The sequence below is a fragment of the Carcharhinus amblyrhynchos genome, chromosome 10 (assembly GCF_965287045.1).
Source record: "Carcharhinus amblyrhynchos chromosome 10, sCarAmb.v2.hapA, whole genome shotgun sequence".
In the NCBI taxonomy this organism is placed as follows: Eukaryota; Metazoa; Chordata; class Chondrichthyes; order Carcharhiniformes; family Carcharhinidae; genus Carcharhinus; species Carcharhinus amblyrhynchos.
Window position 1 is genome coordinate 103,713,950 of NC_137333.1, and position 26,907 is coordinate 103,740,856.

Genomic DNA, 26,907 nt, shown 5'->3' on the forward strand with positions numbered 1-26,907 from the left:
ATATCCTTGCGTAAGTACGGCGATCAAAACTGCACACAGTACTCCAGCTGCGGCCTCACCAATGCCCTATACAGCTGCAGCAAGACCTCCCTACTTTTATATTCAATAAAAGAAGGGGGCAGGGGAAAATGTGTGGAGAGCAACTGCCGCCTGCCAGAACTATCAGCTGTTGAGAGAGAGAGAGATAATCACTGTTTCTCATAGCTTCATCTATGTCTTAGAGAAAGCACCGTCTAGAGAGCAAAGAAAGATGTTCCGGACGGAAGAATCAACAGAGAAAACCCAGAATATTCCAGAAGACCCAAAACCTGGTCGTAATTTAGAGAGTGACTAAATTCTATTTTTGTTAATGAGTGGAAATTGTATTTTTTGGAACAACATTCCATTAGAATCTTTATCTGGGAATAGTTAATATTTAGAAGGAATTTATTAGGTTTGTTAATAGTTTAGTTAATTAGCTCCCTTAGACAAATAATTGTTGATTTTAGAGAGTGTGTCAGGGATTTATTTTGTATTTAACCACTAGAGGTTGCTGAAGAGCAGGTCAACTACTTCTCACACACTTTTTATAGATTATATGGCGAGGTAATCTCTCTCAGGTGTTTTGGTGTAAGTTCTCGGGAAAGGGGGTCAATCTCCACTTTATACCACTTTGCCCTGGATGATTTGAGCTTTGAGTGTTTTTGGGACCACATTCAACCAGGCTAGTGGGGAGTATTCCTTCGTACTCTTGATTTGTGCCTTGCAGATGGTGGACAGGCTTTGGGGAAGCAGGAGGTGAGTTACTTTCCATGGAATTCCCAGCCCCTGACCTGGTGTGGTAGCCACAGTATTTATATGGCTACTCCAGTTCAGTTTCTGGCCAATGGTAGTCCCAGGAATGTTAAAGGATAAACAGAAGAGGGAGAAAGTTGTTGATGAAAAAGGATGGCACGGTAGCACAGTAATTAGCACTGCTGCTTCACAGCTCCAGGAACCTGGGTTTGATTCCTGGCTTTGGTCACTGTGTGGAGTTTGCATGTTCTCCTCGTGTCTGTGTGGGTTTTCTCCGGGTGGTCCGGTTTCCTCCCAAGATGTGCGGGTTAGCTTCATTGGCCATGCTAAAAATTGCCCTTAGTGTCCTGAGATGTGTAAGTTAGAGGGATTAGTGGGTAAATATGTAGGGATATGGGGGTAGGGCCTGGGTGGGATTGTGGTCGGTGCAGACTTGATGGGCAGAATGGCCCCCTTCTGTCCTGTAGGGTTTCTATTTCTATGATTCTATGATGAGGATGGCATGGAACATAAGTACCAGCATGGACACCAGTTGGGCTAAATGTCTTGTAAATGTGCTGTAAGTTTACCATAAAAGTTCTGCAAAGGAATTGGAAGGATACAAGTGATGAGGAGCAGCCCTCCAGGTGGAATGGGCAGTGTTAAATTACATTGGACATCACATGTCAGAACATGAGCAGAAAGAGCCCATGAGGCGTTGGCGTGTATCGTTCAGCGTGTGTAAATTTAATATCTTAGATGGAGAGAGATGGACCTGGGGGCAGAGAAAGAGCTGTGCTCAGTCCAGAGAAATTTCCAGACAGCTTTCAACCTCTGCAGGTCTGTATTGGGCAGGCGAAAGAAAGCAGGTGCTGGCTGTACCTAATTCATTAACTTGGAGGAGGCCGTCACGGTTGGTTGAGGTTAATCATATCTTGGTTTGAGACGAGGGGCTGTCGGATTGCTCATAACCCTGTCTTTCCCAAGTTCTATTGAAAAGTTTACTTTCTCTACCCAATTCCTCACCACCTTTCCCATCTTTCCTTACAGTGGGAGCGATTATGGTTCCTCATCCTTTGCGTCACATTCTTCATGACTCTGGTCTGGTTCTACTTCTGGTGGGAAGTCCACAACGACTATAATGAATTCAACTGGTAAGTGAAGTGATTTGCTCGCCTGTGTGTTACACTAGAGGTTATAATGCAGAATGTAAACATTTGTACACCTTTTTCCATGATGGAGTTGGTTCCCGCTGGAACTGGGTACCCCCTCTGACCAGTTTCTTCTGCTTATTTTGTCCAGTTTGCTTTCAACAAGGATGTTGCAGACACTCTACCTTTCCCTCACCTTGACTCCCTCTGCTCTCTCTGCCTCCGCCCCCCTCTTCGACCTCTCCACTTGTCCATCTCTCATTTCATACTCCACCAGGGGTGACCATGGCTTCAGTTGCTAAGGTCCCCGCCTTGGTGCTGCCAACTGTGACTAAATAGGGTTGAGGGTTATAGGTAAGCCTAGTAGGTAGGGATATGATCGGTGCAACTTGTGAGCCGAAGGGCCTGTTTGTGCTGTAGTTTTTCTATGTTCGATGTTCTAAATACATCCAGGGAGATTTCATCGCATGACCTGCCCCCCACATTAGGATATTCCTCGGAAAACACATCCATCCTTGTGACGCACTGTCTTCCAACACTAATTGGAAAGCAAAAAGACTCATTAGCCACTTGGATGGTGCTGGACTGGCTGAATTGGTCTTTTTTACCCCCAGTTTCAATATTCTTATATCCGGTAAAGAGAAATATTTGAAGACAATGACATTTCTTTAATGTCCCGATTGTTTTTTTCCTGAATGTCTACAATCCTCTCTGTTTTGCTCTGTTCCTTCAAACCTACCTCAGGTGACCAAAAACTTGGTCAATGTCTCAATGTCCCATTCTCCCCTCTGGTTCGACGTCCATTGTGGCCTCATTTGACTCCTCTGAAGCATGCTGGGATGTTTTACTCTGCGTGGTTTGCAGAGACTCTGTTGTTTAATCTTTGCCTCTTGGAGTGTTGCTGGAATCTTCAGTCTCTTTGGATTGCCGCTGTTCCTAATTAAGAGAAAAGTCTACTTGGCAGAAGGTTCAGGTTTGAGGTGATTGGCAGAGATGCTGCAAGGATTTAGTTTTGATTTAATAAATCCCGTTGATGCAATCTGGAGCACGCTCCCTGAGTGGGTGGTGGAAGTTGCTTCAGTAATGACTTTCGAAAGCAAATTGGCTAAGTACACTCAGAAAACAAATTGCAACGGAGAAAGGGCAGGGGAGCGGGATTCACTGGATAGCTCTGAAATAGAACCAGCAGTAGCTGTGGGCCGAATATCCTCCTGATTTATTTATTCGTCACAAGTAAGGTTTACATTAACACTGTAATGAAGTTACTGTGAAATTCCCCTCATCGCCACACCGTTTGGGTCAATGCACCCTAACCAGCAGGTCTTTCAGACGGTGGGAGGAAACCCACGCAGACATGGGGAGAATGTGCAAACTCCACACAGCGACCCAAGCCGGGAATCGAACCCCAGACCCTGGCATAGTGAGGCAGCAGTGTTAACCACTGTGCTACCGTGCCGCCCTGTGCTGTATCATTCAATGAAAGGTGATATATGAACAGGAAATCAGAGGCGGGCAACCTCGGTGAGTGGGGGGCCCCCCTTCATCTCAAGGGGCTGCAAGACTGGAATCAGGTTTGTTCATTCACCATGACCCCGTGACTAAGGTTAAATACATTTAATACACAGCAAATATTCCATAAGTTATAGAAAATGCTGAATCATTTATATAGTAATAGAACTGGCCCTGGAGGGAGTGCAGAGGAGGTTTACTAGGCTGATACCAGAGTTGAGGGGATTGAGCTATGAGGAGAGGCTGAATAAACTGGGCTTGTACTCGTTAGAGTTTAGAAGAATGAGGGGAGATCTCATTGAGACGTATAAGATGATGAATGGGATGGATAGGATAGAGGTGGAGAGACTCTTCCCGCTCAAAAAAGACAGTAGGACTAGGGGGCACAGCCTCAAGATAAAGGGGAGGTGGTTTAGAACGGAGTTGAGGAGGAACTTCTTCACTCAAAGAGTGGTGAATCTCTGGAATTCTCTGCCCGTTGAAGTGGTGGAGGCTGCCTCGCTAAATATTTTTAAGAAGCGGGTTGATGGGTTCTTGATAAGAGAGGGGATTAAGGGTTATGGGGAGAGGGCGGGAAAGTGGAACTGAGCCACGACAGATCAGCCATGATCTTATTGAATGGCGGGGCAGGCTCGAAGGGCTAGATGGCCTACTCCTGCTCCTATTTTCTTATGTTCTTATGTTCTTATCAACTTCAAATGGTAAAAAGAAAAGAAATATTGATACTTTGGACACAGAGGGAGTGCACGGCTCTTACACTCAATGTTGTGAGCAACCAGCATGCTCATCGCTCCAGTTGCGCTCGCTTTACTTACAAATCACTCAGTCAGACCGGTAAGAAAAAATACTATACGGACGGAAATCAATGGGATGTGGCATTCCTACACGTGGGCTGTACTCAGCACCTCTCCCAATCCCCATAACCCCACACGTTTACCATGGTTCATCCACTTAACCTACACGTCTTAGGACACTCAAGGGGCAATTTAGCATGGCCAATCCACCGAACCTGCACATCTTTGAAATGTGGGAAGAAACCGGAGGAAACCCACGCAGACACAGGGAGAACGTACAAACTCCACACAGACAGTGACCCCAGGCCGGAATTGAACCCGGGTCACTGGTGCTGTGAGGCTGCAGTGCTAAGCATTGTGCCGCCTCACTTGCCCTCAGTGCCTTTTTCCTGTTGACCCCCGGCCTCTTGCTCTTGCTTTAGTTGTCAGGGGTTTGTCCTTTAGCAGCTGGCCGCTTCTGGCTTTGCACTGAGCTTCTTGGTCCCGTTTTAGCGGTCAAGGTTACCTGATGCAGGTGGTTGGGACTTCAGCTATTACCTGCACCATGCAACTGTTACCACTAGGTGGAGCGTGGTGAGTCTACAAGTACTGTGCACTGGAGTGAGTGCTATAACTTCTAAAAATAATTTAATTATATATTGTACTTATTTTCTCTTTAGTCATGGGTTTTATTCTGCAAATTATTCCAGCTAGGAATGCATGATGCGCCACATGTACGGTAGTTGTGCCTTGTTTTTCTGGCCAGAAAAGTCCAAAGGGTCCTAACTTTGGCTTTAAGATTGATTCCTTGGGAACTTGTTCACTTAAAGTTGTTTCACTTTAAAGTTGCAATTTTCAGGAATGCAACTTTAAACGAGGACTTGCTGTGTGATCACAATTTATACTGTGGAAAAGGGTGTTGCTTTGTTGGCAAGTTGACTTTGCTTTCCCCATGGCAACATGTCAACCAACGGGGAACTATAGGTTCCCTAAGATCCTGGGTAATTCAAAAAATGCAAAAGGGCTTGAACATATTCCTTTTGTTTGCAGCGAATGGGTCTGCCTCAGCAGCAGCCCCACTACTCAGAGTTGACTAGCCAATCAATCGGCACACATTTCTCCTGCAATATAAATTGTTGTGATTGTTTGAAATTTGGCCTTCTTGCATCTGTCCTGATGAGAGCAAGATAGAAAGCTTCGACAATGTTTTCAGCAAGATTCACGTCCTGTATGACTGTAATAAGTCCTCGGAGGCAGAAGTCCGTTCACCAAAATCCCTTTATTTACAAGTCTGACGGCAGTATACAGAGGGATTTCAGTTAGCTGTCAAACTCGGAGTCCCAGAGGAACTGACGCACCTGGTTAAATACAAAGCAAGAAGCTCCATGATTGGCCCATCAGTTAATCAGGGACCATCTTTTAGTGTCCAATCAAATTAACTTGGGGACAGCTCAAAAAGGGGCAGCTGCCTGAAATAAAAAAACAAAGTGTAAAGGAAACTTAAAACATCAAATTAAAATGTAATTAAAAAAAGCCAGTAATACATCCCAGTCTCAGCGGTGCCCAGAGGGCACGGAAGGCGTCAGCTGTGCCCCTGGACACCGCATGCTCCCTTTCCAGGGAGGCCCTTTATCAGGGAGTTCATATTCCACCTTTATTGCCTGATTAAAATCATTGCAATGACCAAGCTTATATTATGATAACTAAGTTTGCTAAGGCAACACCAATCATACAACCTCCTCAAGTCTTTTCATGTCAAAATATTTACCAAGTTAGATTTTGCAAAGGCAAATCGTGTTTAACTATCAGGCTGAGGTCAACCTCCCCAACCGCAGTGCTGACTGACATCAGATAGCAGGGATTGGGGGCTGGGATCTTCCTGTTCCTGTGTGGCTCAGCACCACGCAGGACCCCCAGAACTGTCCGAGCCTCCAGCGGCATGGAAAGCTGGCTGCGGGGGAGCCTCTGACGCAGGGAGGAACTTTGCAAACAGCCTGCACTTGTATCAACACACTGGGAGCACAACCGGTGATTCAGCATCACACTGAGCGCTCAGTTAGGCTGTGGTGTGTGTGCTCAGCCCCAGGATCTCATTGCAACAAACCTGTGTCTTATGCTCACAGTTTACATGTGAGGCTCTCTGGAGCAATTACCCGCCCCAGCCCTCCCGCTCTCTCTGGTAAAGTGTGTCATTGCTGTTGTCTGGGTCCTGTGAACACATACGGCTGGGTTCAAATACAAACTCCATCTGGTATTCTCCTCCCTGGGATCGGGAACTGCTTTCCTGCAATGTTTGAGAAACACTTTATTTCTCTCGTTTTGGTGTGTGGGGTATCTGAATGCGTGTGGGGATTTGTCTGTCTACGTGTCAGGGGGTGTCTGGCTGTGGGTGGAGATATTTGTCTGTCTGCTCATGGGGTGGTTGTCTGCCTGGGGGTGTCTGCCTGTGCCTGGGATATTGGAACAAAGAACAGTACAGCACAGAACAGTCACGTTGACCCACCGAGCCTGCGCTAATGTGCAGTTCTCAGCGCACAGTGGTCAGCGCTGCTGCCTCACAGTGTCGGGGACCCAGGTCCATTCCAGCCTCAGATCTCTCTCTGTGTGGAGTTTGCATGTTCTCCCCGTGTCTCTGTGGGTTTCCTCTGGGTGCCCTGGTTTTCTCCCACAGCCCAGGGATGTGTGCGGGTTAGGTTGATCAGGGGGATTAGCAGGGTAAATGAGGGTTACAGGAATAGGGCCTTGGTGGGATTGTGGTCGTGCAGACTCGATGGGCCAAATGGCCTCATTCTGTAATGCAGGGATTCTGTGGTTCTATCCCTTTCATATGTCTATTATGATACGCCTTAAATGTTACTAATGTGCCTGCTTCCACTACCTTCTCTGGCATTATGTTCAAGGCACCCAGAATGAAAAACATCTCCAGCACATTTTAAACGTTCCCCCCTCACCTTGAACCTTGAATCCCCTTGTAATTGACACTTGCATCTGACCTCTGACTATCCACCCTGTCTATGCCTCGCATAATGTTGTAGACCTCTATTAGGTCTCCCCTCAGCCTCTGTCTTTCCATTGAAAGCAATCTGAGCCAACCTTCTCTATTCCAGACCAGGCAACATCCTGGCAAACCTTTGCAGTCTCTCCAAAGCATCCATGTCCTTTTGGTAGTGTGGTGGTCAGAACTGCAAATGTGGCCAAACTAAAGTTTTATATAGCTGTAACTTGCCAACTTTTATGCTCGATGCCCCAGTCAATGAAGGCAAGCATGCTGTATGCTGCCTTGATCACCTTATTCACCTGTGTTGCCACTTTAAGGGACCCGTGGACCTGAACACCCAGATCCCTCTGTCAATGTTCCAAGGTGTTTTGTCATTTACTGTACAATTTGCACCTGAATTTGATCTTCCAAAATGCATCAGCTCACATTTGTCCCGGATTGAAATCCATCTGCCATTTCTCTGCCCAAGTCTGCAATCTGTCTATATCCTGCTGTATCCTTTGTCGATTCTCGTCACTATCTACAACAGTGCCAATTTTTGTGTCATCCGCAAACACTTACTAACCGGATTCCCTACAATTTCGTCCTGATCATTTTTATATATATATTGCAAATGACAGAGGTCCCAGCACTGATCTCTGTGTAACACCATTAACACAGTAAGAAGTCTCACAACAATCCAACAGGTTTATTTGGTAGCAAAAACCATTATCTTTTGGAGCGCTGCCCCTTCATCAGGTAACCTTTAGCTACAGATCTCTACCCTGAAAGACACCCTTCCACCAGTACTCTGTCTCAGGTGAAGAAGGAGTGACATTTTGAAAGCTCGCGCTACCAAATAACCTGTTGGACTTTAACCTGGTGTTGTGAGATTACTTACTGTTCTATAACCAAGCCAGTTCTATATCCATCAAGCCCACCTCATGTGATTTTAGTTTTTGTACCAGTCTGCCATGTGGGTCCTTGTTTAACCCTATTTTGTACCTGTTCTTGGGAGTGTTTGATTGGGACAGTTTAGAGGGAGTATCTACCCCGTGATGTATCTGTCCTGGGACTGTTTCATAGTGGATAGTGTAGAGGGAGCTTTACTCTGTATCTAACCCTGTGCTGTACCTGTCCTGGGAGTGTTTGATGGGGACAGTGTAGAGGGAGCTTTACTCTGTGTCTAACCCTGTGCTGTACCTGTCCTGGGAGTGTTTGATGGAGTAAAAAGTCTGATAACACCAGGTTTTAGTCCAACCGATTTATTTGATAGACAGTGTAGAGGGAGCTTTACTCTGTATCTAACCCCGTGCTGTACCTGTCCTGGGAGTGTTTGACGGGGACAGTGTAGAGGGAGCTTTACCCTGTATCTAGCCCCGCGCTATGTTAGTCCAAGGAGTATTAGATGGTCCAGTAACTCTCCCCTCCCCTCTCCTATACTTCCTCCACTTGCCCCTCCCCACAGCCTCTCCCTCTCCCCCTCCCCCTCCCTAAATGTCCAAACTCCCCATCTCCCCCCTCCCTCTCCTTTCTCCCCCTCCCTTCCCCTCACCCCCTCTCCTCTAGCCCCTGGTGCACAGACGAATGAGGGATGGGGCAAGGGGCTGAGGTGTTGGGGTTCAATGGGTAGGGTGGGGAAAGAAAGTAGGGTGCACCATGGAGGGGAGTTGGAGGATGGAGTCAGGTAATGGGGTGCGGCGGGTGGAGGGTTGACATGGCTGAGCTGGGTGGAAGGATGGGGGAAGGCGGTGGGTCAGTACTGAGGGAGTGCCGCATTATCAGAGGGTCTGGACTGAGGGAGTGCCACAGTCAGAGGACCACTACTGAGGGAGTGCCGCACTGTCAGAGGGTCAGTGCTGAGGGAGTGCCGCACTGTCAGAGGGTCAGTGCTGAGGGAGTGCCATGCTGTTGGAGGGTCAGTGCTGAGGGAGTGCCGCGCTGTTGGAGAGTCGGTGCTGAGGGAGCGCTGCACTGTTGGAGGGTCGGTGCTGAGGGAGTGCCGCACTGTCAGAGGGTCAGTGCTGAGGGAGTGCCGCACTGTCAGAGGGTCAGTGCTGAGGGAGTGCCGCACTGTCAGAGGGTCAGTGCTGAGGGAGTGTCGCACTGTCGGAGGGTCAGTGCTGAGGGAGTGCCACCCTGTCGGAGGGTCAGTGCTGAGGGAGTGCCGCACTGTCGGAGGGTCGGTGCTGAGGGAGTGCCGCACTGTCAGAGGGTCGGTGCTGAGGGAGTGCCGCACTGTCAGAGGGTCGGTGCTGAGGGAGTGCCGCACTGTCGGAGGGTCAGTGCTGAGGGAGTGCCGCACTGTCGGAGGGTCAGTGCTGAGGGAGTGCCGCACTGTCGGAGGGTCAGTGCTGAGGGAGTGCCGCGCTGTCGGAGGGTCGGTGCTGAGGGAGTGCCGCACTGTCAGAGGGTCGGTGCTGAGGGAGTGCCGCACTGTCAGAGGGTCAGATTTAAAACTGGCCACACACAAAAGATATGGAAAAAACAATACAGATTTAGACAGGAGCTTCACAGTTTTTGAACATGTTGCACGTAAAGTTATAGAATGAAATATTACAGATTTGAACACTAGTTTTTTAGATTTTGAACATGCCATGTGTATTTGATAAAATAATACAGATATAAACAGGAGATTCACAGGTTCAAAACTTGCCACACAAAGACATAGAATAAAACAATACAGATTTAAACAGAGATTTGAAACATGCCACGTGGAAAGTTCTATAACAAAATAATATGGATAGAAACAGGAGATTGACAGGTTTAGAACATGTCACATGTATGTGATAAAATGATGCAGATTTGAGCAGGAGTTTCACAGATTCCAAACTTGCCACGTGGAAAGATATCGAATGAAATCATGCAGATTTAAATGCTAGTTTCACAGATTCAGAACACATGCAGTGATATACTAAAATAATGCAGCTTTAACACTGTGTCTGCCCAAACCTCTTCCCCCACCCAAATTTCAATATCCCTCAACAAACTTTGTATTCCGCTGTCACTGAGTGAGACCCACAGTTTCCAACACCGAGACAAACCTAATAGGTCAATGAACATCGTTGCCTCTGTTTTAATATTCTCATCCTTGTTTTCAAATCATTGCTTCACTTCTTCCTTTCTCTCTAGTCCCTCCAAGCCTCTTCCCCCTCTCCCAATCCTCTGAGACCCTACATTCCTGAATTTTGGCTTCTTGATTTTTATCTTTGTCGTTGGTGGCCACGCTTTGCCTTTCCTGAGCTCTGGAAACCTCTCCTTCTCTCCCCCTCCCTTTGTCAATCTTCCTGAAACACACTCTAATTAATCACCTGGGTGATGCAAAAGGAAAGGTCTTGCATTTATTTAGCACCTCTCACAACCTCAGGCCGTCCCGGAGAGCTTTACCGCCTCCCAAAAGTAGATCTGAAGCGTGCTCACGACTGTATGGAATGAAGTGGGGGAACTTGTGCACAGCAAGATCCCACCCACAAACAACAACGCGGTGCTTTCTAGATGATAGGCTTTTACTTTAGGAATGTTAATTTCGGGATAATTATTGGGCAGGATGCCCAAGAAGAATCATTACACTCCCCGCCCACCCCTGATCCCCCACATAATAAAGGGGTGCCACAGGAAGAGGTATACCAAACGTCCCAGTGTTACTGGAATCAGCCGGAGAATGAAGGGTACAAGGCCTTGTGCTGTGGGTGACCTTTCTGTGTGGGAATTCGAAGGGGAGGTGATTCTGCTAATGATCAGCTTTGCCACAGCCTGATGGAGCAATTGTCTCTGTTTTATAGTTCTGTTCAACACAGCCTGAGGCACGCGGGCTCTGTAATTACCCGGAGACGCAGAAAGACAGCAGGATGCTCTTTTCATTGTTTCTCAGTGAAGGTTTTGTTTTCCAAGCTCTAACTTGGCACCAGCCTCCCCTCAAATCATTTAATTCCCTGTACAGGAACTTGCAAATCCGTCCTCCCATCCCATGCCCTTGTGATCGATGACTTTTTAACCATTTGAAGCAGACTGGGACTTTTTTCTCTGGAGCATAGGAGGCTTAGGGGTGATTTTATAGTGATCTATAAAATAATGAGGGGCATAGATAAGGAAGGTAGTCAGTATCTTTTTCCAGAAGCTAGTTGAGTCTAAAACTAGAGGGTGTAGGTTTAAGGTGAGAGGGGAGAGATACAAAAAGGATCCAGAAGGGCAATTTTTTCACATAGAGGGCGGTGAGTGTCTGGAACTTGCTGCCAGAGGTGGTTGTAGAGGTGGGTACAATTGTGTCTTTTAAAAAGCATTTAGATAGTTATATGGGTAAGATGGGTATAGAGGGATAGGGGCCAAACGCAGGCAATTAGGACTAGCTTAGTGGTAAAAACTGGGCAGCATTGACAAGTTGGGCCGAAGGGCCTGTTTCCATGCTGCAAACCTCTATGACTTGTTGAAATGACATTCCTGCAATCAAACCCGGGCCCCTGGAGCTGTGAGACAGCAGTGCTAGCTGCTGTGCCACCTGTACTGTTGTACATTCATATGTTTGTACGCTGTCCGTTCACTGTTGGGATCTGTATGTAACATGTTGGATTGTCGTGACACTCACTATCCAGACTACTTGCTGCCTGCAACCAACACTCTACATCTCCATCTGTCTTCTCCTCTAAGACCCTCCCTAAAACCCATGACCCGGCCCCATCCCAATATCCCTCTCTGGCAAGGTGCCCAATGGGGTGGCACAGTAGTACAGTGGTTTGCACTGCTGCCTCTCTGCGCCAGTGACCCAGGTTCGATTCCCGGCTTGGGTCACTGTCTATGCGGAGTTTGCACGTTCTCCCTGTGTCTGTGGGGTTTCCTCCGAATGCTCCGGTTTCCTCCCAAAGTCTGAAAGACGAGTGGGTGAGGTGCATTGGCCATGATAAATTCTCCCTCAGTGTCCCCGAACAGGAGTGTGGCGACTAGGAAGGATGTGAGGGTCCTTGAGAGGGTGCAGAGGGAGATATACCAGAATGGTTCCAGTTACAAGGTTGGGGTTGGAGAGGTTGGGATTATTTTCTGTGGAGCGAAGAGTGTGAGGGGAGATTTGATCGAGATGGACAAGATAATAACAGGATTGGATAAGGTAGACATAGACGAGCTGTCTAATTGACTGGTTGTATAACGATACAGGTAAAAGGTTATTAATAAAGAAATGAAGGATGGGATTTTTTACATGGTGAATGGTAATGATCTAGAACTCTCTGCCTGCGAGAGTGGTGGAAACAGAGCCACAAGAACGTTATAAATGGAAGCAAGAGGTAGGCCATTCAGCCTTGAGTCTGCTCTTGTGGTCATTCTGATCATTGCTGATCTGATAATGGCCTTAACTCCGCTTCTCTGCCTGGCCCCCATAACCAGTTACTCACTTCTACATTGAGTTACTCGATTCTACACTGGGTGGCATGGTAGCACAGTGGTTAGCACGGCTGCTTCACGGGTCCTGGGTTCGATTCCCAGCTCGGGGTCACTGTGTGGAGTTTGCACATGCTCCTCGTGTCTGCGTGGGTTTCCTCCGGGTACTCCAGTTTCCTCCCACAGTCTAAACATGTGCGGTTTAGATTGATTGGCCATGCTAAAATTGCCCCTTAGTGTCCAGGGATGTGTAGGTTAGAGGGATTAGTGGGTATAATATGTAAGGATATGGGGGTAGGGCCTGGGTGGGATTGTGTTCGGTGCAGACTCGATGGGCTGAAGGGCCTCTTTCTGCACTTAGGGTTCTATGATCTATGATCTTAACACTCTGTCTAACTCGGCCATGAATATATTCAGTGACCCGCAGCGAATTCCAGACACCCTCGCAGAGAAGAGATTCCTCCCCATCTCCTGACGAGGGGAAATCTCTGGAATTAAGAATCTACTGATGACCGTGACACCATTGTCAATTGTTGTTAAAAACCCATCTGGTTCCTTTAGAGAAGGAAATCTGCCGTCCTTACCTGGTCTGGCCTACATGTGACTCCAGATCCACAGCAGTGTGGTTGACTCTCAACTGCCCTCTGAGCAAGGCCAACTAGGAATAGGCAATAAATTCTGGCCAGCCAGCGATGCCCGTGTCCCACGAATGAGTAAATTTTTTAAAAATTGCCCCTTCATAGAGCCAGCATGGAATTGATAGGCCAAATGGCCTCCTCCTGTGCAGTAACCATTGCATGATTATGGGACTCGCTGGCTAATTTTGTCTGGTAATTTCCAGCAAAGCAGCTTGGGCCATTTAAATACATTGAAGGCACTGTGTAAACGTGGGTTGTGTTTTGTAGTCAGAGCTGCTGTGAGGTAATTGGATCAATCTGTTATTTTTCAGGTATATGTACAATAAGAAAGGTTACTGGAATGACTGGTCAGTTCCTGTGCTGGTACTAGCTTCCGTTGGTTTCATCTACGTCACGTTTTTACTGGTAAGTTATCAGGAGATTGTTAGTCTGATCTGCGGAGGGTTTCCTTGTGTGGTATGGGACTGTATCTTCACCGTATTGGGATCTTGTTGTGTTGCCTCGCTAACCATGACAGCTGTAGGACGTTGCCTTTGCTTCCTGGCCCCCTGGCCTCCTTCCCACGGCAAGGAGGTGTTTTTATGGTGGTAAATCTGGGAGGTGGGTGGGGGGAGGAACTGATGTAATTGATCCCGCGATGGAATTGTTTCAATTCTAAAATAAAAGCAAAATACTGAGGTTGCTGGGAATCTGCAATAAAAACAAAGTGCTGGAAAAAAAAAAGTCTGGTAGCATCTGTGGAGAGTTTAGAAAGTTTATTTATTATTCGTGTCATAAGTAGGCTTCCATTAACAATGAAGTTGCTGTGAAAATCCCCTAGCTGTCACACTCTGGTGCCTGTGTGGGGAGAATTTAGCACGGCCAATGCATCTAACCAGCACATCTTTCTGACTGTGGGAGGAAATCAGAGCACCCGGAGGAAACCCATGCAGACACTGGGAGAACGTGCAGACTCCGTACAGACAATGACCCAAGCTGGGAATCGAACCCAGGTCCCTAGCGCTGCGAGGCAGCAGTGCTAACCACTGTGCCACCCCAAGAAACCAAGTTGACGTTTGAAGTCGAACATGATCCCTTGGAATTGAAGAAATCATTTTGGACTCAAAAATGCCAACTCTGTTTCTCTCTCTCTCCACAGATGCTGGCAAAGTTTGTGAATTTTTTCCAACGTTTTTCTTTTTGTGTTTCCATTCTACCCTCATTGTCACTGAAGGTGGAGACACTGTCCTCAGGATGAGGGAGAGGTCCCGTAGACCTGCGCCCTTAATATTCAGCTATTTAAGTGAGAGAAGGACCTCAGCACAGCTGAGACAGGGGGAAAGAAATCTGAATGAGGAACAGGTCGCTTAAAACTTCTGGGCGGGATTTTCCACACAACCCACTGGGATTTCCACGGCAGCAGAGTTGTCCTGTTTGTATCACCGGGGTTTCCTGTTGAACGCACCCCATGCCATTGGGAAACCCGCATTGGGGGGTGGGCCATCAGTGGGGCCGGAGGATCCCGCTGGCATTCACGGCCTGAAAACCCAGGCCTATATCTTTGACCAAGCTTCTGTCGCTCTTCCTGAGAAGAATCGGGACTCACTGGAGTCTTTACTGGTCCCATCTATTCCTTCTGTTTGATCCCTACTTTGCACGGTGAATATATTTGTTCTTGACAATAGATCCTGACTGTACGACAGAATAAGGTGGATGGCATTGAGTTGGCCGTCCACTTAACATTTTAATTATCCAATTGGTGGTTGCTAGTACTTGAGTAGTGCTGAAAAGAGACATTCGGTCGAAGTTTTCCATCTTGCACTCTTCAGGACAATCACACGAATGCCACCATCATGCATATTCTTGTGATTGTCCTGATGGGTGCAAGAAGAAAAGCTTCAACAAAAGGTCTTCTTCCAGCAATTTTAATGATGTGGAGATGCCAGCGTTGGACAGGGGTGGGCACAGTAAGAAATCTCATCAGGTTAAAGTCCAACAGCTTTATTTGGAATCACGAGCTTTGAGTGTGTGCGTGGAGGGAGGGATAATCACAGGTACTGTCTATACCTGTAAAGACTCACATTCCAACCATTCTTCACATTCCAATCTGTAATTATCTTGCAATTATGTCTTTGCCTATATATCTGTGTTTGTGAACCTAACTCACCTGATGAAGGGGCAGCGCTCCGAAAGTTCGTGATTCCAAATAAACCTGTTGGACTTTAACCTGTTTTGTTGTGAGACTCCTTTCAGCAACTTTAGTGATCAGCTGGGGTTGAATGTAAAGGAGAACCGGGAAGGCTGTGAGATCTGCTGATCCTCTGACTTCTGAGTTACAGCACCATGGAAAGTTGCGATCAACCCTCCCCACAATGTGAGAACTGCTCCATTCTGACTGGGGTTGTTTTCAGGTTCTTAGGGGTGGGGGGACACAAGGGGTTGTTTTGGTGGCGGGGGGGGGGGGGGGAGATCTGTGCACTCTCAGTAATGAGGGCGCCTCAATGAAAGGCCATCGAAGGCTGTTGTGGTGAGATAACATTCAAAGAGCCAGTAAAGGCACGATGGCCGAACGATCTTTTCAACTTTGTCGTACAATTCCACCAGTTACTGTAACGATGGCTTCTCTTTCAGGTTTTAGCATTATGCCACATAGCAGTGGGACAACAGATGAATCTACATTGGCTGCACAAGGTATGTGTGAGAATACCTGGATAGATTTCACAAGGAATTTTCCCTCTATATCTTCTTGAACGTTGACGTATCTCTTGCTTTATTTTCCATGGGTGACAGAAACCATCTGGCACCTCGTCCAAGGACCGAACACCAGGTACCTTTGAAGCTGGGGTATGGGGGGGCCGAGCAGGGAGGAGGGGGGGCCAATCGGTAGCTCTTTCAAAGAGCTGGTACCAACACGATGGGTCAAATGGCCTCTTCCTGTGCTGTGTGATACGATTCTGCAAAGCCATCTTTCTCCTGGATGGTTGTGTATCAGTAGGCTATTGGACCAAGTGTGGCATCATCATGGGACCTATACCTGGTCAGTCATGGCCTCGGCGTCAGAAGGTTCAAGTCCCATTCCAGGTAGTTGAACACAAGCATTTATTCTGACCCTGTAGGGTGGTACTGAGGAGTGCTGCACTGTCAGGGGTGCTGTCATTTGGGTGAAATGTGAACCTCAGTTTCCACCTACCCTCACGGAAATTGCCCCCAGTGGTCTGGCCGATATATAATCCCTCAATCAACACCAGTCAAAACACGTTCTTTTGGCCGTGATTGCATTTCTGTTTGTGGGAGCTTGCTGTGCACAGATTGACTGCTGCGTTCCTGACATTACAACAATAACTGCAGTTCACAAAAATAAAACACTTTGGGACAACCTGAGCTTGGTAAAGGCGCTATATAAATATGAGGCTGTCTTTTTAGTTACCCTTTTCAAATAATGGAATGCCATTGGCCAATTTGAAATCCAAGAATCCTAAATCAAAAGACTTTTCGAAGATCATTGACCATTTCCTCAACTTCATTGCCTTTTCTTTGTTACCCTCATTCTTCACTGTGGAGAGTAATAGAATATAATTATTTGGCAAGTTTGCTTTCATTCATTTCAAGTCCAAGGTGCATCCATCTCTGTCTAAGAGGCCACATTATCCTCAGCCATCTCTGTTCTTGGACTAAACCTTGAGTGCCATCCTTGATAAAGTCTTTAGGTTGCTGAGGGATGATCTCAAGACTGAGATTGGTTGTTGGTTGAACATGGGGGATCAAGGACGGTGGGTCAAAGGTGGGTCGAGGGAACAGAGACGCATAGCAGCCTTCATCTCATTGAACGGTAGAAAAATGCTTGGGGCGAATGGGATTGAAGATTATGGGGAGAAAGCAGGATTAGGCTATTGAGTTGGACAATCAGCCATGATCATAATGAATGACGGAACAGGCTGGAAGGGCCAAATGGCCGCCTCCTGCTCCTATTTTTAGAACAGAGTTCAGGAGGAACTTCTTCACTCAAAGGGTGGTGAATCTCTGGAATTCTCTGCCCATTGAAGTGGTGGAGGCTACCTCGCTGAATATATTTAAGTCACGGGTAGATAGGTTTCTGATAGACAAGGGAATTAAGGGTTATGGGGAGAAAGCGGGAAAGTGGAACTGATCCACTTCAGACCAGCCATGATCTTATTGAATGGCGGGGCAGGCTCGAAGGGCTGGATGGCCTACTCCTGCTCCTATTTCTTATGTTCTTCTATGTAACTAAAAGACTTGAAGGGGCTGAATGGCCTCCTCCTGTTCCTCGGTTCCAGAGACTTGCAAGAATTGGCAACCTGAGGAAACAGTGCCCCCAACCCCCCCCCTGTGTTTATACCCCCTGAATTCCTCTCCAGGACCCAGCACTATAAATCATTCTAATCCTGTATAGACCATGAGTGTGAGCTACGCAAGGGACAAACTTCTCTTCATTCCTTGCAGGTTGGGCTGACAGTGGTGTTTGTGGCTATTCTCGTGGCCATGATTTCAGTTAATCAGCTATGGAATGAAGAATGGGACATCATTCTCATATCTTTCCAAGTAAGTAGTCATTCTACTGTTACCTCCCATTCATTTTATTTTCAATTTTTTGTGGGGGTGTGGGTGAGACCAGCATTTATTGCCCATCCCTAATTGCCCCTTGAACTGAGTGTCTCGCTCGGGACAGTTAAGAGTCAACCACATTGCTGTGGCTCTGGAGTCGCATGTAGGCCAGACCGGGTAAGGACGGCAGATTTCCTTCCCTAATGGGAACCAGATGGGTTTTTCTTGCAGTCGATAATTTTGTGGACATCATTATTGAGAATAGGGTCGGCACTTTGATCTCTGGCTACTCCCCAAGTGTTTGGTCCCGCAAGTGACGATTGGGAGGGGGTGGGAGGGTGGGGTGATGGCGGGGAAGGGGGGGGTGGATACTGGATAATACCATTGTAGCTTTCAATTCCTGATATTTTTGTTCGTTCGCTTTAAGTTGCATCAGTTGCCGGGCTGGGGTTTGAACCCACGTCTCCTCTACCCTGGGCATCTGGATCACTTAGTCCAGTGACATTCCCTCCTTTCCACTGCTGGTTTGTTTTCCTTTGCGTGGCCTTTCTTTTGTCATCCAGTGGAACTATAAGGGAATGCTTTCATAAAATGTTGCAAAGGAGTTAGCACTGAAGGAGGCCATTCAGGCCATCCATCTTGTCCTAGCCTTTCACGACCCCACTTTCCCTTCTCCTCAGAGCTGCGGCCAGACCTGTTGAGCATTTGCAGCATTTTCTGTTTATTTCAGGTGTTCAGCTTCAGTTACGTTTTTCTCTTGTCTTATCTTTGGAAGGGCTTTCCCTTCAGTTAGCCCCCCCACGAAATTGATTGTTTTCTTGAGAGCAGAGAAGGCTGAGGGAGGACATGATTGAGGTGTGTAAGGTTATGAGGGATATGGAGGCTAGTATATATTTTGTGTGGCTGGCATCTACCATCATTAGGAGAGACTTCAGACATTTTTTAAAGTTTATTTATTAGTGTCACAAGTAGGCTTACATTAACACTGCAATGACGTTACTGTGAAAATCCCCTAGTTGCCACACTTCGGCGCCTGTTTGGATACACTGAGGGGAATTTAGCATGGCCAATATATCTAACCAAGGTGCGTTGGCTGTGCTAAATTGAAACAAGGAAGATATTTATTGATGCAAGAAACTTGAGGGTTACGCACCACAAAGGCTGCCCTGGGACAGAGTACCAGTTCCATTTGATTTATTATTGTCACATGTATTAGTATATAGTAAAAAGTATTGTTTCTTGCACGCTGTATAGAGAAAGCATACAGTTCATAGAGAAGGAAACAAGAGAGTGCAGAAAGTAGTGTTAAAGTCATAGCTAGGGTGTAGAGAAAGATCAACTTAATGCAAGGTAAACCCATTCAAAAGTCTGACAGCAGCAGGGAAGAAGCTGTTTTTGAGTCGGTTGGTACGTGACCTCAGACTTTTGTGTCTTTTTCCCGACGGAAGAAGGTGGAAGAGAGAATGTCCGGGGTGCGTGGGGCCCTTAATTATGTTGGTTGCTCTTCCGAGGCCGCAGGAAGTGTAGACAGAGTCAATGGATGGGAGGCTGGTTTGTGTGATGGATTGGGCTACATTCACGACCTTTTGTAGTTTCTTGCAGTCTTGGGCAGAGCAGGAGCCCATACCAAACTGTGATACAACCAGGAGGAAAGTTTCACATGCTTACTCTGTGCTTCCAGAAGTTTCTATTGAGTGAGATCTCCACCCTCTGGTGTGATCACTCACTCTCAGTTTCCAATGGTTCCTCAAGTGAGGTGCACTCTCTCGGAAGGCAGTGGAGGCAGGAAACCTTACAACGTTTAAAAAATATTTAGATGAGTACTTGAAATTTCATAACATTCAAGGATATGGGACAAGTGCAGGAAAATGTGATTAGTGCGGTAGACATTATTGGGGCAGACTCGATGGGCTGAAGGGCCTTTTCCTCTCTGTGTGACTTTGATTCTGTCAAAGGTCTCTCCACCTGTAGGAGACGCCCTACAGGTGTCTCCTATTTAATCATTTCCCATTTGAAAGTTACTCTTGAATGTGCTTCCACCGCCAGGGCAGCACGGTGGCACAGTGGGTTAGCACTGCTGCTTCACAGCTCCAGGGTCCTGGGTTCGATTCCTGGCTCGGGTCACCGTCTGTGTGGAGTTTGCACATTCTCCCTGTGTCTGCGTGGGTTTCCTTCCAAAGATGTGTGGGTTAGGTTGATTGGCCGTGCTAAGAAATTGCCCCTTAGTGTCCAGGGATGGGTAGTTTAGAGGGATTAGTGGATAAAATATGTAGGGATATGGGGGTAGGGCTGGGTGGGATTGTGGGCAGTGCAGACTCGATGGGCCGAAGGGCCTTTTTCTGCACTGTAGGGTTCTATGATTCTATGTTCTATGTAAGGTTCGGTGGATTGGCAGTGCTAAATTAACTCTCATGTCAGGGGGATTCGCAGGGTAAATAAGAGGGATGAAGGGGATAGGGCCTGGGTGGGGTTGTGGTCGGTGCAGACTCGATGGGCCAAATGGCCTCCTTCTGCACTGTAGGGATTCTACGATCCTCTAAGACCAACTCGCTGTTTTTGAAAGCAATACAAGGGAAGGAGGAAGAACCTGATGGAGAGTAAGATTGACGTTCTGTTTTTCTCTTCCACACGCAGGCCACGGCGCCGTTCCTACACATTGGCGCAGTTGCTGCTGCTACGATGCTGGCCTGGCTCATTGCTGGGCAATTTGCTCGGTCAGAGAAAGTGGGTACGTAATTAACCATTGCCTGACGGTGTGGGCCTCCCTGCTTTTCACCTTGGCCCAGGGTTTAGCTGGAATGTGGCATCCCGTCGAGTGCCCCACACCCCCCCGGGCTTTGAAGTTTGTGGGGCTTTGCAGTGTAACTTGTCAGAAGTGTCTGCTGTTAACAGCTGCAGTGAGGGCAATAAGCTGTGTTGAGCTTGGATGGATAGCGGGACCGTTAGTCTAATACTTTTACCCAGTGAGACTTCAGCTTGGCGAAAGAGACAGAGGAACTAAGTGCGGCACAGTGGATAGCACTCTGCCTTGCGGTGCCAGGGATCCGGCTTCGATTCCAGCCTTGGTTCACATTCTCCCCATGTCTGCGTGGGTTTCCTCCGGGTGCTCCGACTTCCTCCCAAAGATGTGTAGGTTAGACGGATTGGCCATGCTAAATGTGTGGGTTTATGGAGATAGGGGAGGATATGGGATGGGGGGGAGGGGATTCGGGGGGGGGGGGTGCGGGGTGCGGACTGGTGTACCATGGTGGGACACCCTTTGTGAGAATTGGTACAGACTCAGTGGAACAAATAGTTTCTGTCTGCGCCGTAAAAATTCTGTGATCCTTTAAGAAGGAAATCGGGTGAATTAGAATCAAATCCGAGGCAAAGAGAGAAAGAAAGTGAAGGAAGTATCTACGAAAGAGAGATAAAGGGGCCGAAATGGGGGTGGGGGGCAGGGGAGGGGGCAGCATAACAATCTCAAAATGCAGTTTATTAGCCATAACAATGAGATTTTGCTGCATCAGCTTCTATGTTTCTGGGCTGGAGAGGTTGTGTGGCAGTCAGGAATATGAATATCCCCATTAAAGAGTTTCTTACATTGTTAACTACCAGCCCTAACTTTCTGTGACGTGTGTTTATGGGTGTTTAATGTCCAAATGCAGCAATTTTACTAAAGATGCTGAGGATGCACTGGCACCTCTGCAAGGTCAGAGCAGTGCCAACTGTCTGGTGCTCTATAACTCCCGACATTGCATTAGTAATAGCGAGCGCTATTAAACCTTCTGTCATTACCCTAGTGAAGACTGGACCCATTGTCGTGATTGCTTTTTTGCATCTGATTAGTTTTCTGCCTTGCTTGCTAATAATCTCAACTCATCTGCTTTCAGTTTTTCAGATTTTTCTAATCTTGGCGTATTTAGGACTCTTAGTAACACTTTACCTGGTCCCACTCATCATCCACTCTCCCTGTATTATGAAGAGGGAGCATCTGAGCAGGAGGCCAGCTGTCATTGGAAACCGGGGCGTGCCGATGGTATGTAACCACTCTATTGATGGACCGAATGGCCACTGCTGTAAATTTCCATGTAATTCCTTGTTACTAAGTGGGAAAGTATCATCAGTCTCATTGGAAATGTATCTCCAATGTTGCTTGCGTAGATCCGTGTAGGGAAGTATGGAATGGGATGAGGACAGCCTACCTGCCAAACCTGTTACATTGATTGGTTGATTTGATTTATTATTGTCACATGTATTAACATACAGTGGAAAGCATTGTTTCTTGCGTGCTATACAGACAAAGCACACCATTCATAGAGTACACAGGGGGGAAGGAAAGGATAAGGTGCAGAATATAGTGTTGCAGTTACAGTTAGTGTGTAGAGAAAGAACAACTTAATAACTGGCAGGACCATTCAAAAACCTGGCAGCAGGGAAGGAGCTGTTCGTGAGTTGGTTGGTCCGTATCCTCAGACTTTTGTATCTTTTTCCCAGCGGAAGAATGTGGAAGAGAGAATGTCTGAAGTGCGTGGGGTCCTTAATTATGTTGGCTGCTTTTCAGAGGCAGTGGGAAGTGTAGACAGAGTCAATGGATGGGAGGCTGGTTTGCATGATGGATTGGGCTTCATTCACGACCCTTTGTAGTGACTTGATTTTGATTTGATTTATTATTGTCACGTATCAACATACAGTGAAAAGTATTTCTTGGGTGCTATACAAAGAAAGCATACCGTTCATAGACAAGGAAAGGAGAGAGTACAGAATGTAGTGTTACGGTCATAGCTAGGGTGCAGAGAAAGATCAACTTAATGCAAGGTAGATCCATTCAAAAGTCTGACAGCAGCAGGGAAGAAGCTGTTCTTCAGTCGGTTGGTACGTGACCTCAGACTTTGGTATCTTTTTCCTGAAGGAAGAAGGTGGAAGAGAGAATGTCCGGTGTGCGTGGGGTCCTTGATTATGCTGGCTACTTTGCCGAGGCAGCAGGGAGTGTAGACAGAGCCAATGGATGGGAGGCTGGTTTGCGTGATGGATTGGGCTTTGTTCATGACCCTTTGTACTTTCTTGCTGTCTTGGACAGAGCAGGAGCCCATACCAAGCTGTGATACAACCAGAAAGAATGCTTTCTATGGTGCATCTGTAAAAGTTGATGAGGGTCGTAGCGGACATGCCAAATTTTCTTGGTTTTCTGAGAAAGTGGAAGTGTGGGCGGGCTTTCTTAACTATAGCAGGATTAACTCGTAGAGAAACATCTTTTCAGTTCAGAACAATCAGCTGAACTGGGACAACCTCCAGGATAGGAGAGGAAAGTCAGAGGATGCTTCTGGAGGGCAGATGAAGCTTTGGCAAAAATGCTTCTGACTCCTCAATGATGCTAAAGTTCTGTGCCAGAAATGGTCACTGGACTCCTGCCAATCTCCTGGTTTGACTGTGGTGGAAAACAGGGACACTGGTTTTCCCAGGATTTCCACCCCTGTTTCCCACAAATTTGCCGCTGTGTTGCGGCTTGGAATGTGAGACAGGTTGTTTTGGCTTGAGTAGGGTTCCACAATCGGGTAGATTGGCCAATAATATTTGGCGTTTAGAAGAATGAAAGTTGACCTCATTGGAAGGTAGAAAATTCTTAAAGGAGCTGAGTTGGATAGCTGCCGAGAGACTACTTCCCCTGGCTGGAGGATTCTACAACTATGGGACACAGCCTCGGAAAAACTCTATACGTCGTACCATATTCTCCAGTCCCACATCACCCCTTACTGTGCCCAGCACCTTTACATTACAAAGGCACGCTGGCACAGAGAATGTTTTACAAGAGGCTTAATAGACCATGAGGTCCCCTCCTGTTCCTTATGTTTTTGTGCACGACTCCTACTTTTGGGAATATTGCTGGGCATGTCCTATGAGGCTGTATTGGTGGGAGTTCTGGGTGATAAAGTGGCTATAATTCCTCAGGAGTTTGCCCTGTTGTTCTGGGCGTGGGAAGAGAAGATGATTCATGAATCTTGAGCCTGTTATCAAAGAGGTTTTTGAAAAATCAATCCTTTGAAAGATGCATTGAGGGGAAGGATTAGTCAGAATGGTTGGGGGTGTCTGCGCTGTGGCAGAAATGGTAATTTGACATCATTGCCAGGTCAAGTATGTAGATGTGAGATGTCTGACATTGAGGAAACTGTGTGTCTGAAAGTGGCTCATGCCAATATTGCTTTTGTACTTGTTGTTCATTTATTCCTGCAAAGTTTCTCCTTGACCTTTTTACATTTTGCTTTATTGGAAATTCAGCATTGGCACGAATGGATATTACTTAGTTTAATGAGTCACTCACCTATCAAAATAAATCTGTTGTCTCTTGCTGCTCCAGACTCCTGCATATTGGAAGTCAAATCGCACTTACTCCTGTTGTATGGAATTCCAACTCTTGTTCATTGCCATTCTCTCACAGTGTATGGAATTCCAATTCCCGTTCAGTCCCAGTGTACATAATTCCAATAGCCATTCATTCCCAGGGTGAATTTTCCCATTGCGCCCGCCACGGGAATGGGAGCAGTTGAGGAGCAGACCATGGAAAGGGCCGTTGACCTCGGGTGGGATTTTCCAGTTTCGGGGAGAGTGTGGACGGAAGATCCCATCCCTGTGTATACAATTCCAATCACTGTTCACTCCCAGTGATTAGATTTGGTTGGATTTATCGTTGTCATATGTAGTAACAAACAATGAAAAGTATTGTTTCTTGCGCGCTACACAGACAAAGCATACCATTCATGGATAAGGAAAGGAGAGAGTGCAGAATACTGTGTTACAGTCATAGCTAGGGTATAGAGAAAGATCAACTCAATGCAAAGTAAGTCCACTCGAAAGTCTGACAGCAGCAGGGAAGAAGCTGTTCTTGACTCGGTTAGTATGTGACCTCAGACTTTTGTATCGTTTTCCTAAAGGTGGAAGAGAGAATGTCCAGGGTGTGTGAGGTGCTTAGTTATGCTGGCTGCGAGAAGTGTAGATGGAGTCAATGGATGGGAGGCTGGTTTGAGTGATGGACTGGGCGTCATTCACGACTCTTCGTAGTTTCTTGCAGCCTTGGGCAGAGCAGGAGCCCATACCAAGCTGTGATCCAACCAGAAAGAACGCTTTCTATGGTGCATCGGTGAAAGTTGGTGAGAGTCGTAGCTGACATGCCAAATTTCCTTCGTCTTCTGAGAAAGTAGAGGCATTGGTGGGCTTTCTTAACTGTAGTGTTGGCATGGAGGGGAACCAGGACAGGTTGTTGGTGATCAGGACACCTAAAAACTTGAAGCATTTGACTGTTTTTACTTCATCCCCGTTGATGTAGACAGGGGCATTTTCTCCACTATGCTTCCTGAAGTCGATGACAATTTCCTTCATTTTGTTGACATTGAGGGAGAGATTATTGTCACCGCACCAGATCACCGGACTCTCTATCTCGTTCCTAGACTCATTCTCGTCATTGTTTGAGATCTGACCCACTACGGTGGTATCGTCAGCAAACTTGAAAGTTGTATTGGAGGGGAATTTGGCCACACAGTCATAGGTGTATAAGGAATATAGTAGGGGGCTGAGAACACAGCCTTGTGGGGCACCGGTGTTGAGGATGATCGTGGAAGAGGTGTTATTGCCTATCCTTACTGATTGTGGTCTGTGGGTTAGGAAGTTCAGGATCCAGTCGCAGAGGGAGGAGCCGAGACCCAGGCCACGGAGTTTGGAGATGAGTTTTGTGGGAATAATGGTGTTGAAGGCTGAGCTGTAGTCAATAAATAGGAGTCTGACATTTTGGTGTCCTCGGTGTTCCAGGGTTGAGAGCAGGGCTAGGGAGATGGTGTCTGCTGTGGACCTGTTGCGGCGGTAGGCAAACTGTAGTGGATCCAGGCAGTCCGGGAGGCTGGAATTGATTTGTGTCATGACTAACCTTTCGAAGCACTTCATAAAGATGGATGTCAGAGCCACCGGCCCATAGTCACTAAGGCACACTGCTTGGCTTTTCTTTGGAACCGGGATGATGGTCACTGCCTTAAAGCAGATAGGGACCTCAGATTGTTGTAGAGAGAGGTTGAAGATGGCTGTGAACACGCACGTCCGGGTACCCCATCCAAGCCAGTCCGTGGGTTGACCTTCGAGAAAGCTGCTCTGACATCTGCAGTGGTGACCCCCCAGGTACAGGTTCATCCAGGGTGGAGGGCACGCTCTCACTGACCTCTTGCTCAAAACGGATGCGTTAAGCTCATCAGAGAGGGGTGCGTTGGAGCTGGCGATTTTACACGCCTTCACCTTGTAGCCTGTTACGTCTTGCAGACCTTGCCATAGACGGTAGGGGGTGGGTGTGGTTAGCCTGGGACTCTAGCTTGGCCCGGAGCTGCTTTTTGGCACCTTTGATGGGTCATCTTAGATCTGGCTTTCTTGTGTAGGTCAAAGGTCGCCTGACTTGAACGCCTCAGACCTGGCAGTGGGTATCCCTGTTCATCCATGGTTTCCGATTGGGGAATATATGGATTTGCTTTTTTGGCACAGTCTTCTACACACTTGCTAATGGAGTCAGTGTGTACAATTCTAATCACTATTCGCTCCCAGTGTACACAATTCTAATCACGATTCACCCTGTGTACATAATTCTAATCATTATTCACTCTGTGTACATAATTCTAATCACAATGCACTCCCAGTGTACATAATTCCAATGGATCAAACCCCTTCCCATTTACTCTTAATAGGTGGCATCCAATGGATCAAACTCATCCTTACTCACTCCCACCGTGCAGAATTGGAATGTGCCAAATCATGCCAGTTTATTCCTGCTGAAAGATCCTGATCCCAGTCGGATCCATTCCTGGCAAAGGGAGTAACCCCCTATCAGGACTGGACGTCAGTTCGTTCCACATGTCGCTGGGTTAGGGAAATTGTCCCAACTCCAGCAGGGGTTTGTGTTCATTTCTGCCCCCCCCCGATGACTGCCTTGTCTTTCCGAAACCCAAAATGGGCCCATAAAATCCAGAAAGATCCTCGTGCCACAAGTGGAACGCTACACGCGGACCATGATATGGCCCAACCCAACATAAATTCCCAGGATCAGAAGTTGCTCAGGGAAAATTTGATAGAGGTGTTTAAGATTCCAAAGAGTTGTGACAGGGTGAGTAAGGAGAAACTTGGTCACTAACCAGACAAAATATATTATTAATAAAAGTGACGGAATCGGGGAGACTACCTTTTCACTTAGT

General features: G+C 47.1%; 1 protein-coding gene across 2 annotated transcripts in view; it reads left to right on the forward strand.

The window, feature by feature from the left end:
- gdpd5b (glycerophosphodiester phosphodiesterase domain containing 5b) overlaps positions 1-26,907 on the forward strand; it is a 238,203-nt gene that overhangs the window by 157,746 nt on the left and 53,550 nt on the right. For both annotated transcript variants that reach the window (XM_080197703.1, XM_080197704.1), the window contains exons 3-8: positions 1,804-1,907; positions 13,480-13,573; positions 15,779-15,838; positions 17,609-17,707; positions 20,345-20,438; positions 21,583-21,728. In XM_080197703.1, coding sequence (XP_080053829.1) covers positions 1,804-1,907; positions 13,480-13,573; positions 15,779-15,838; positions 17,609-17,707; positions 20,345-20,438; positions 21,583-21,728 — 597 coding nt within the window. The remainder of the gene's footprint in view (positions 1-1,803; positions 1,908-13,479; positions 13,574-15,778; positions 15,839-17,608; positions 17,708-20,344; positions 20,439-21,582; positions 21,729-26,907) is intronic.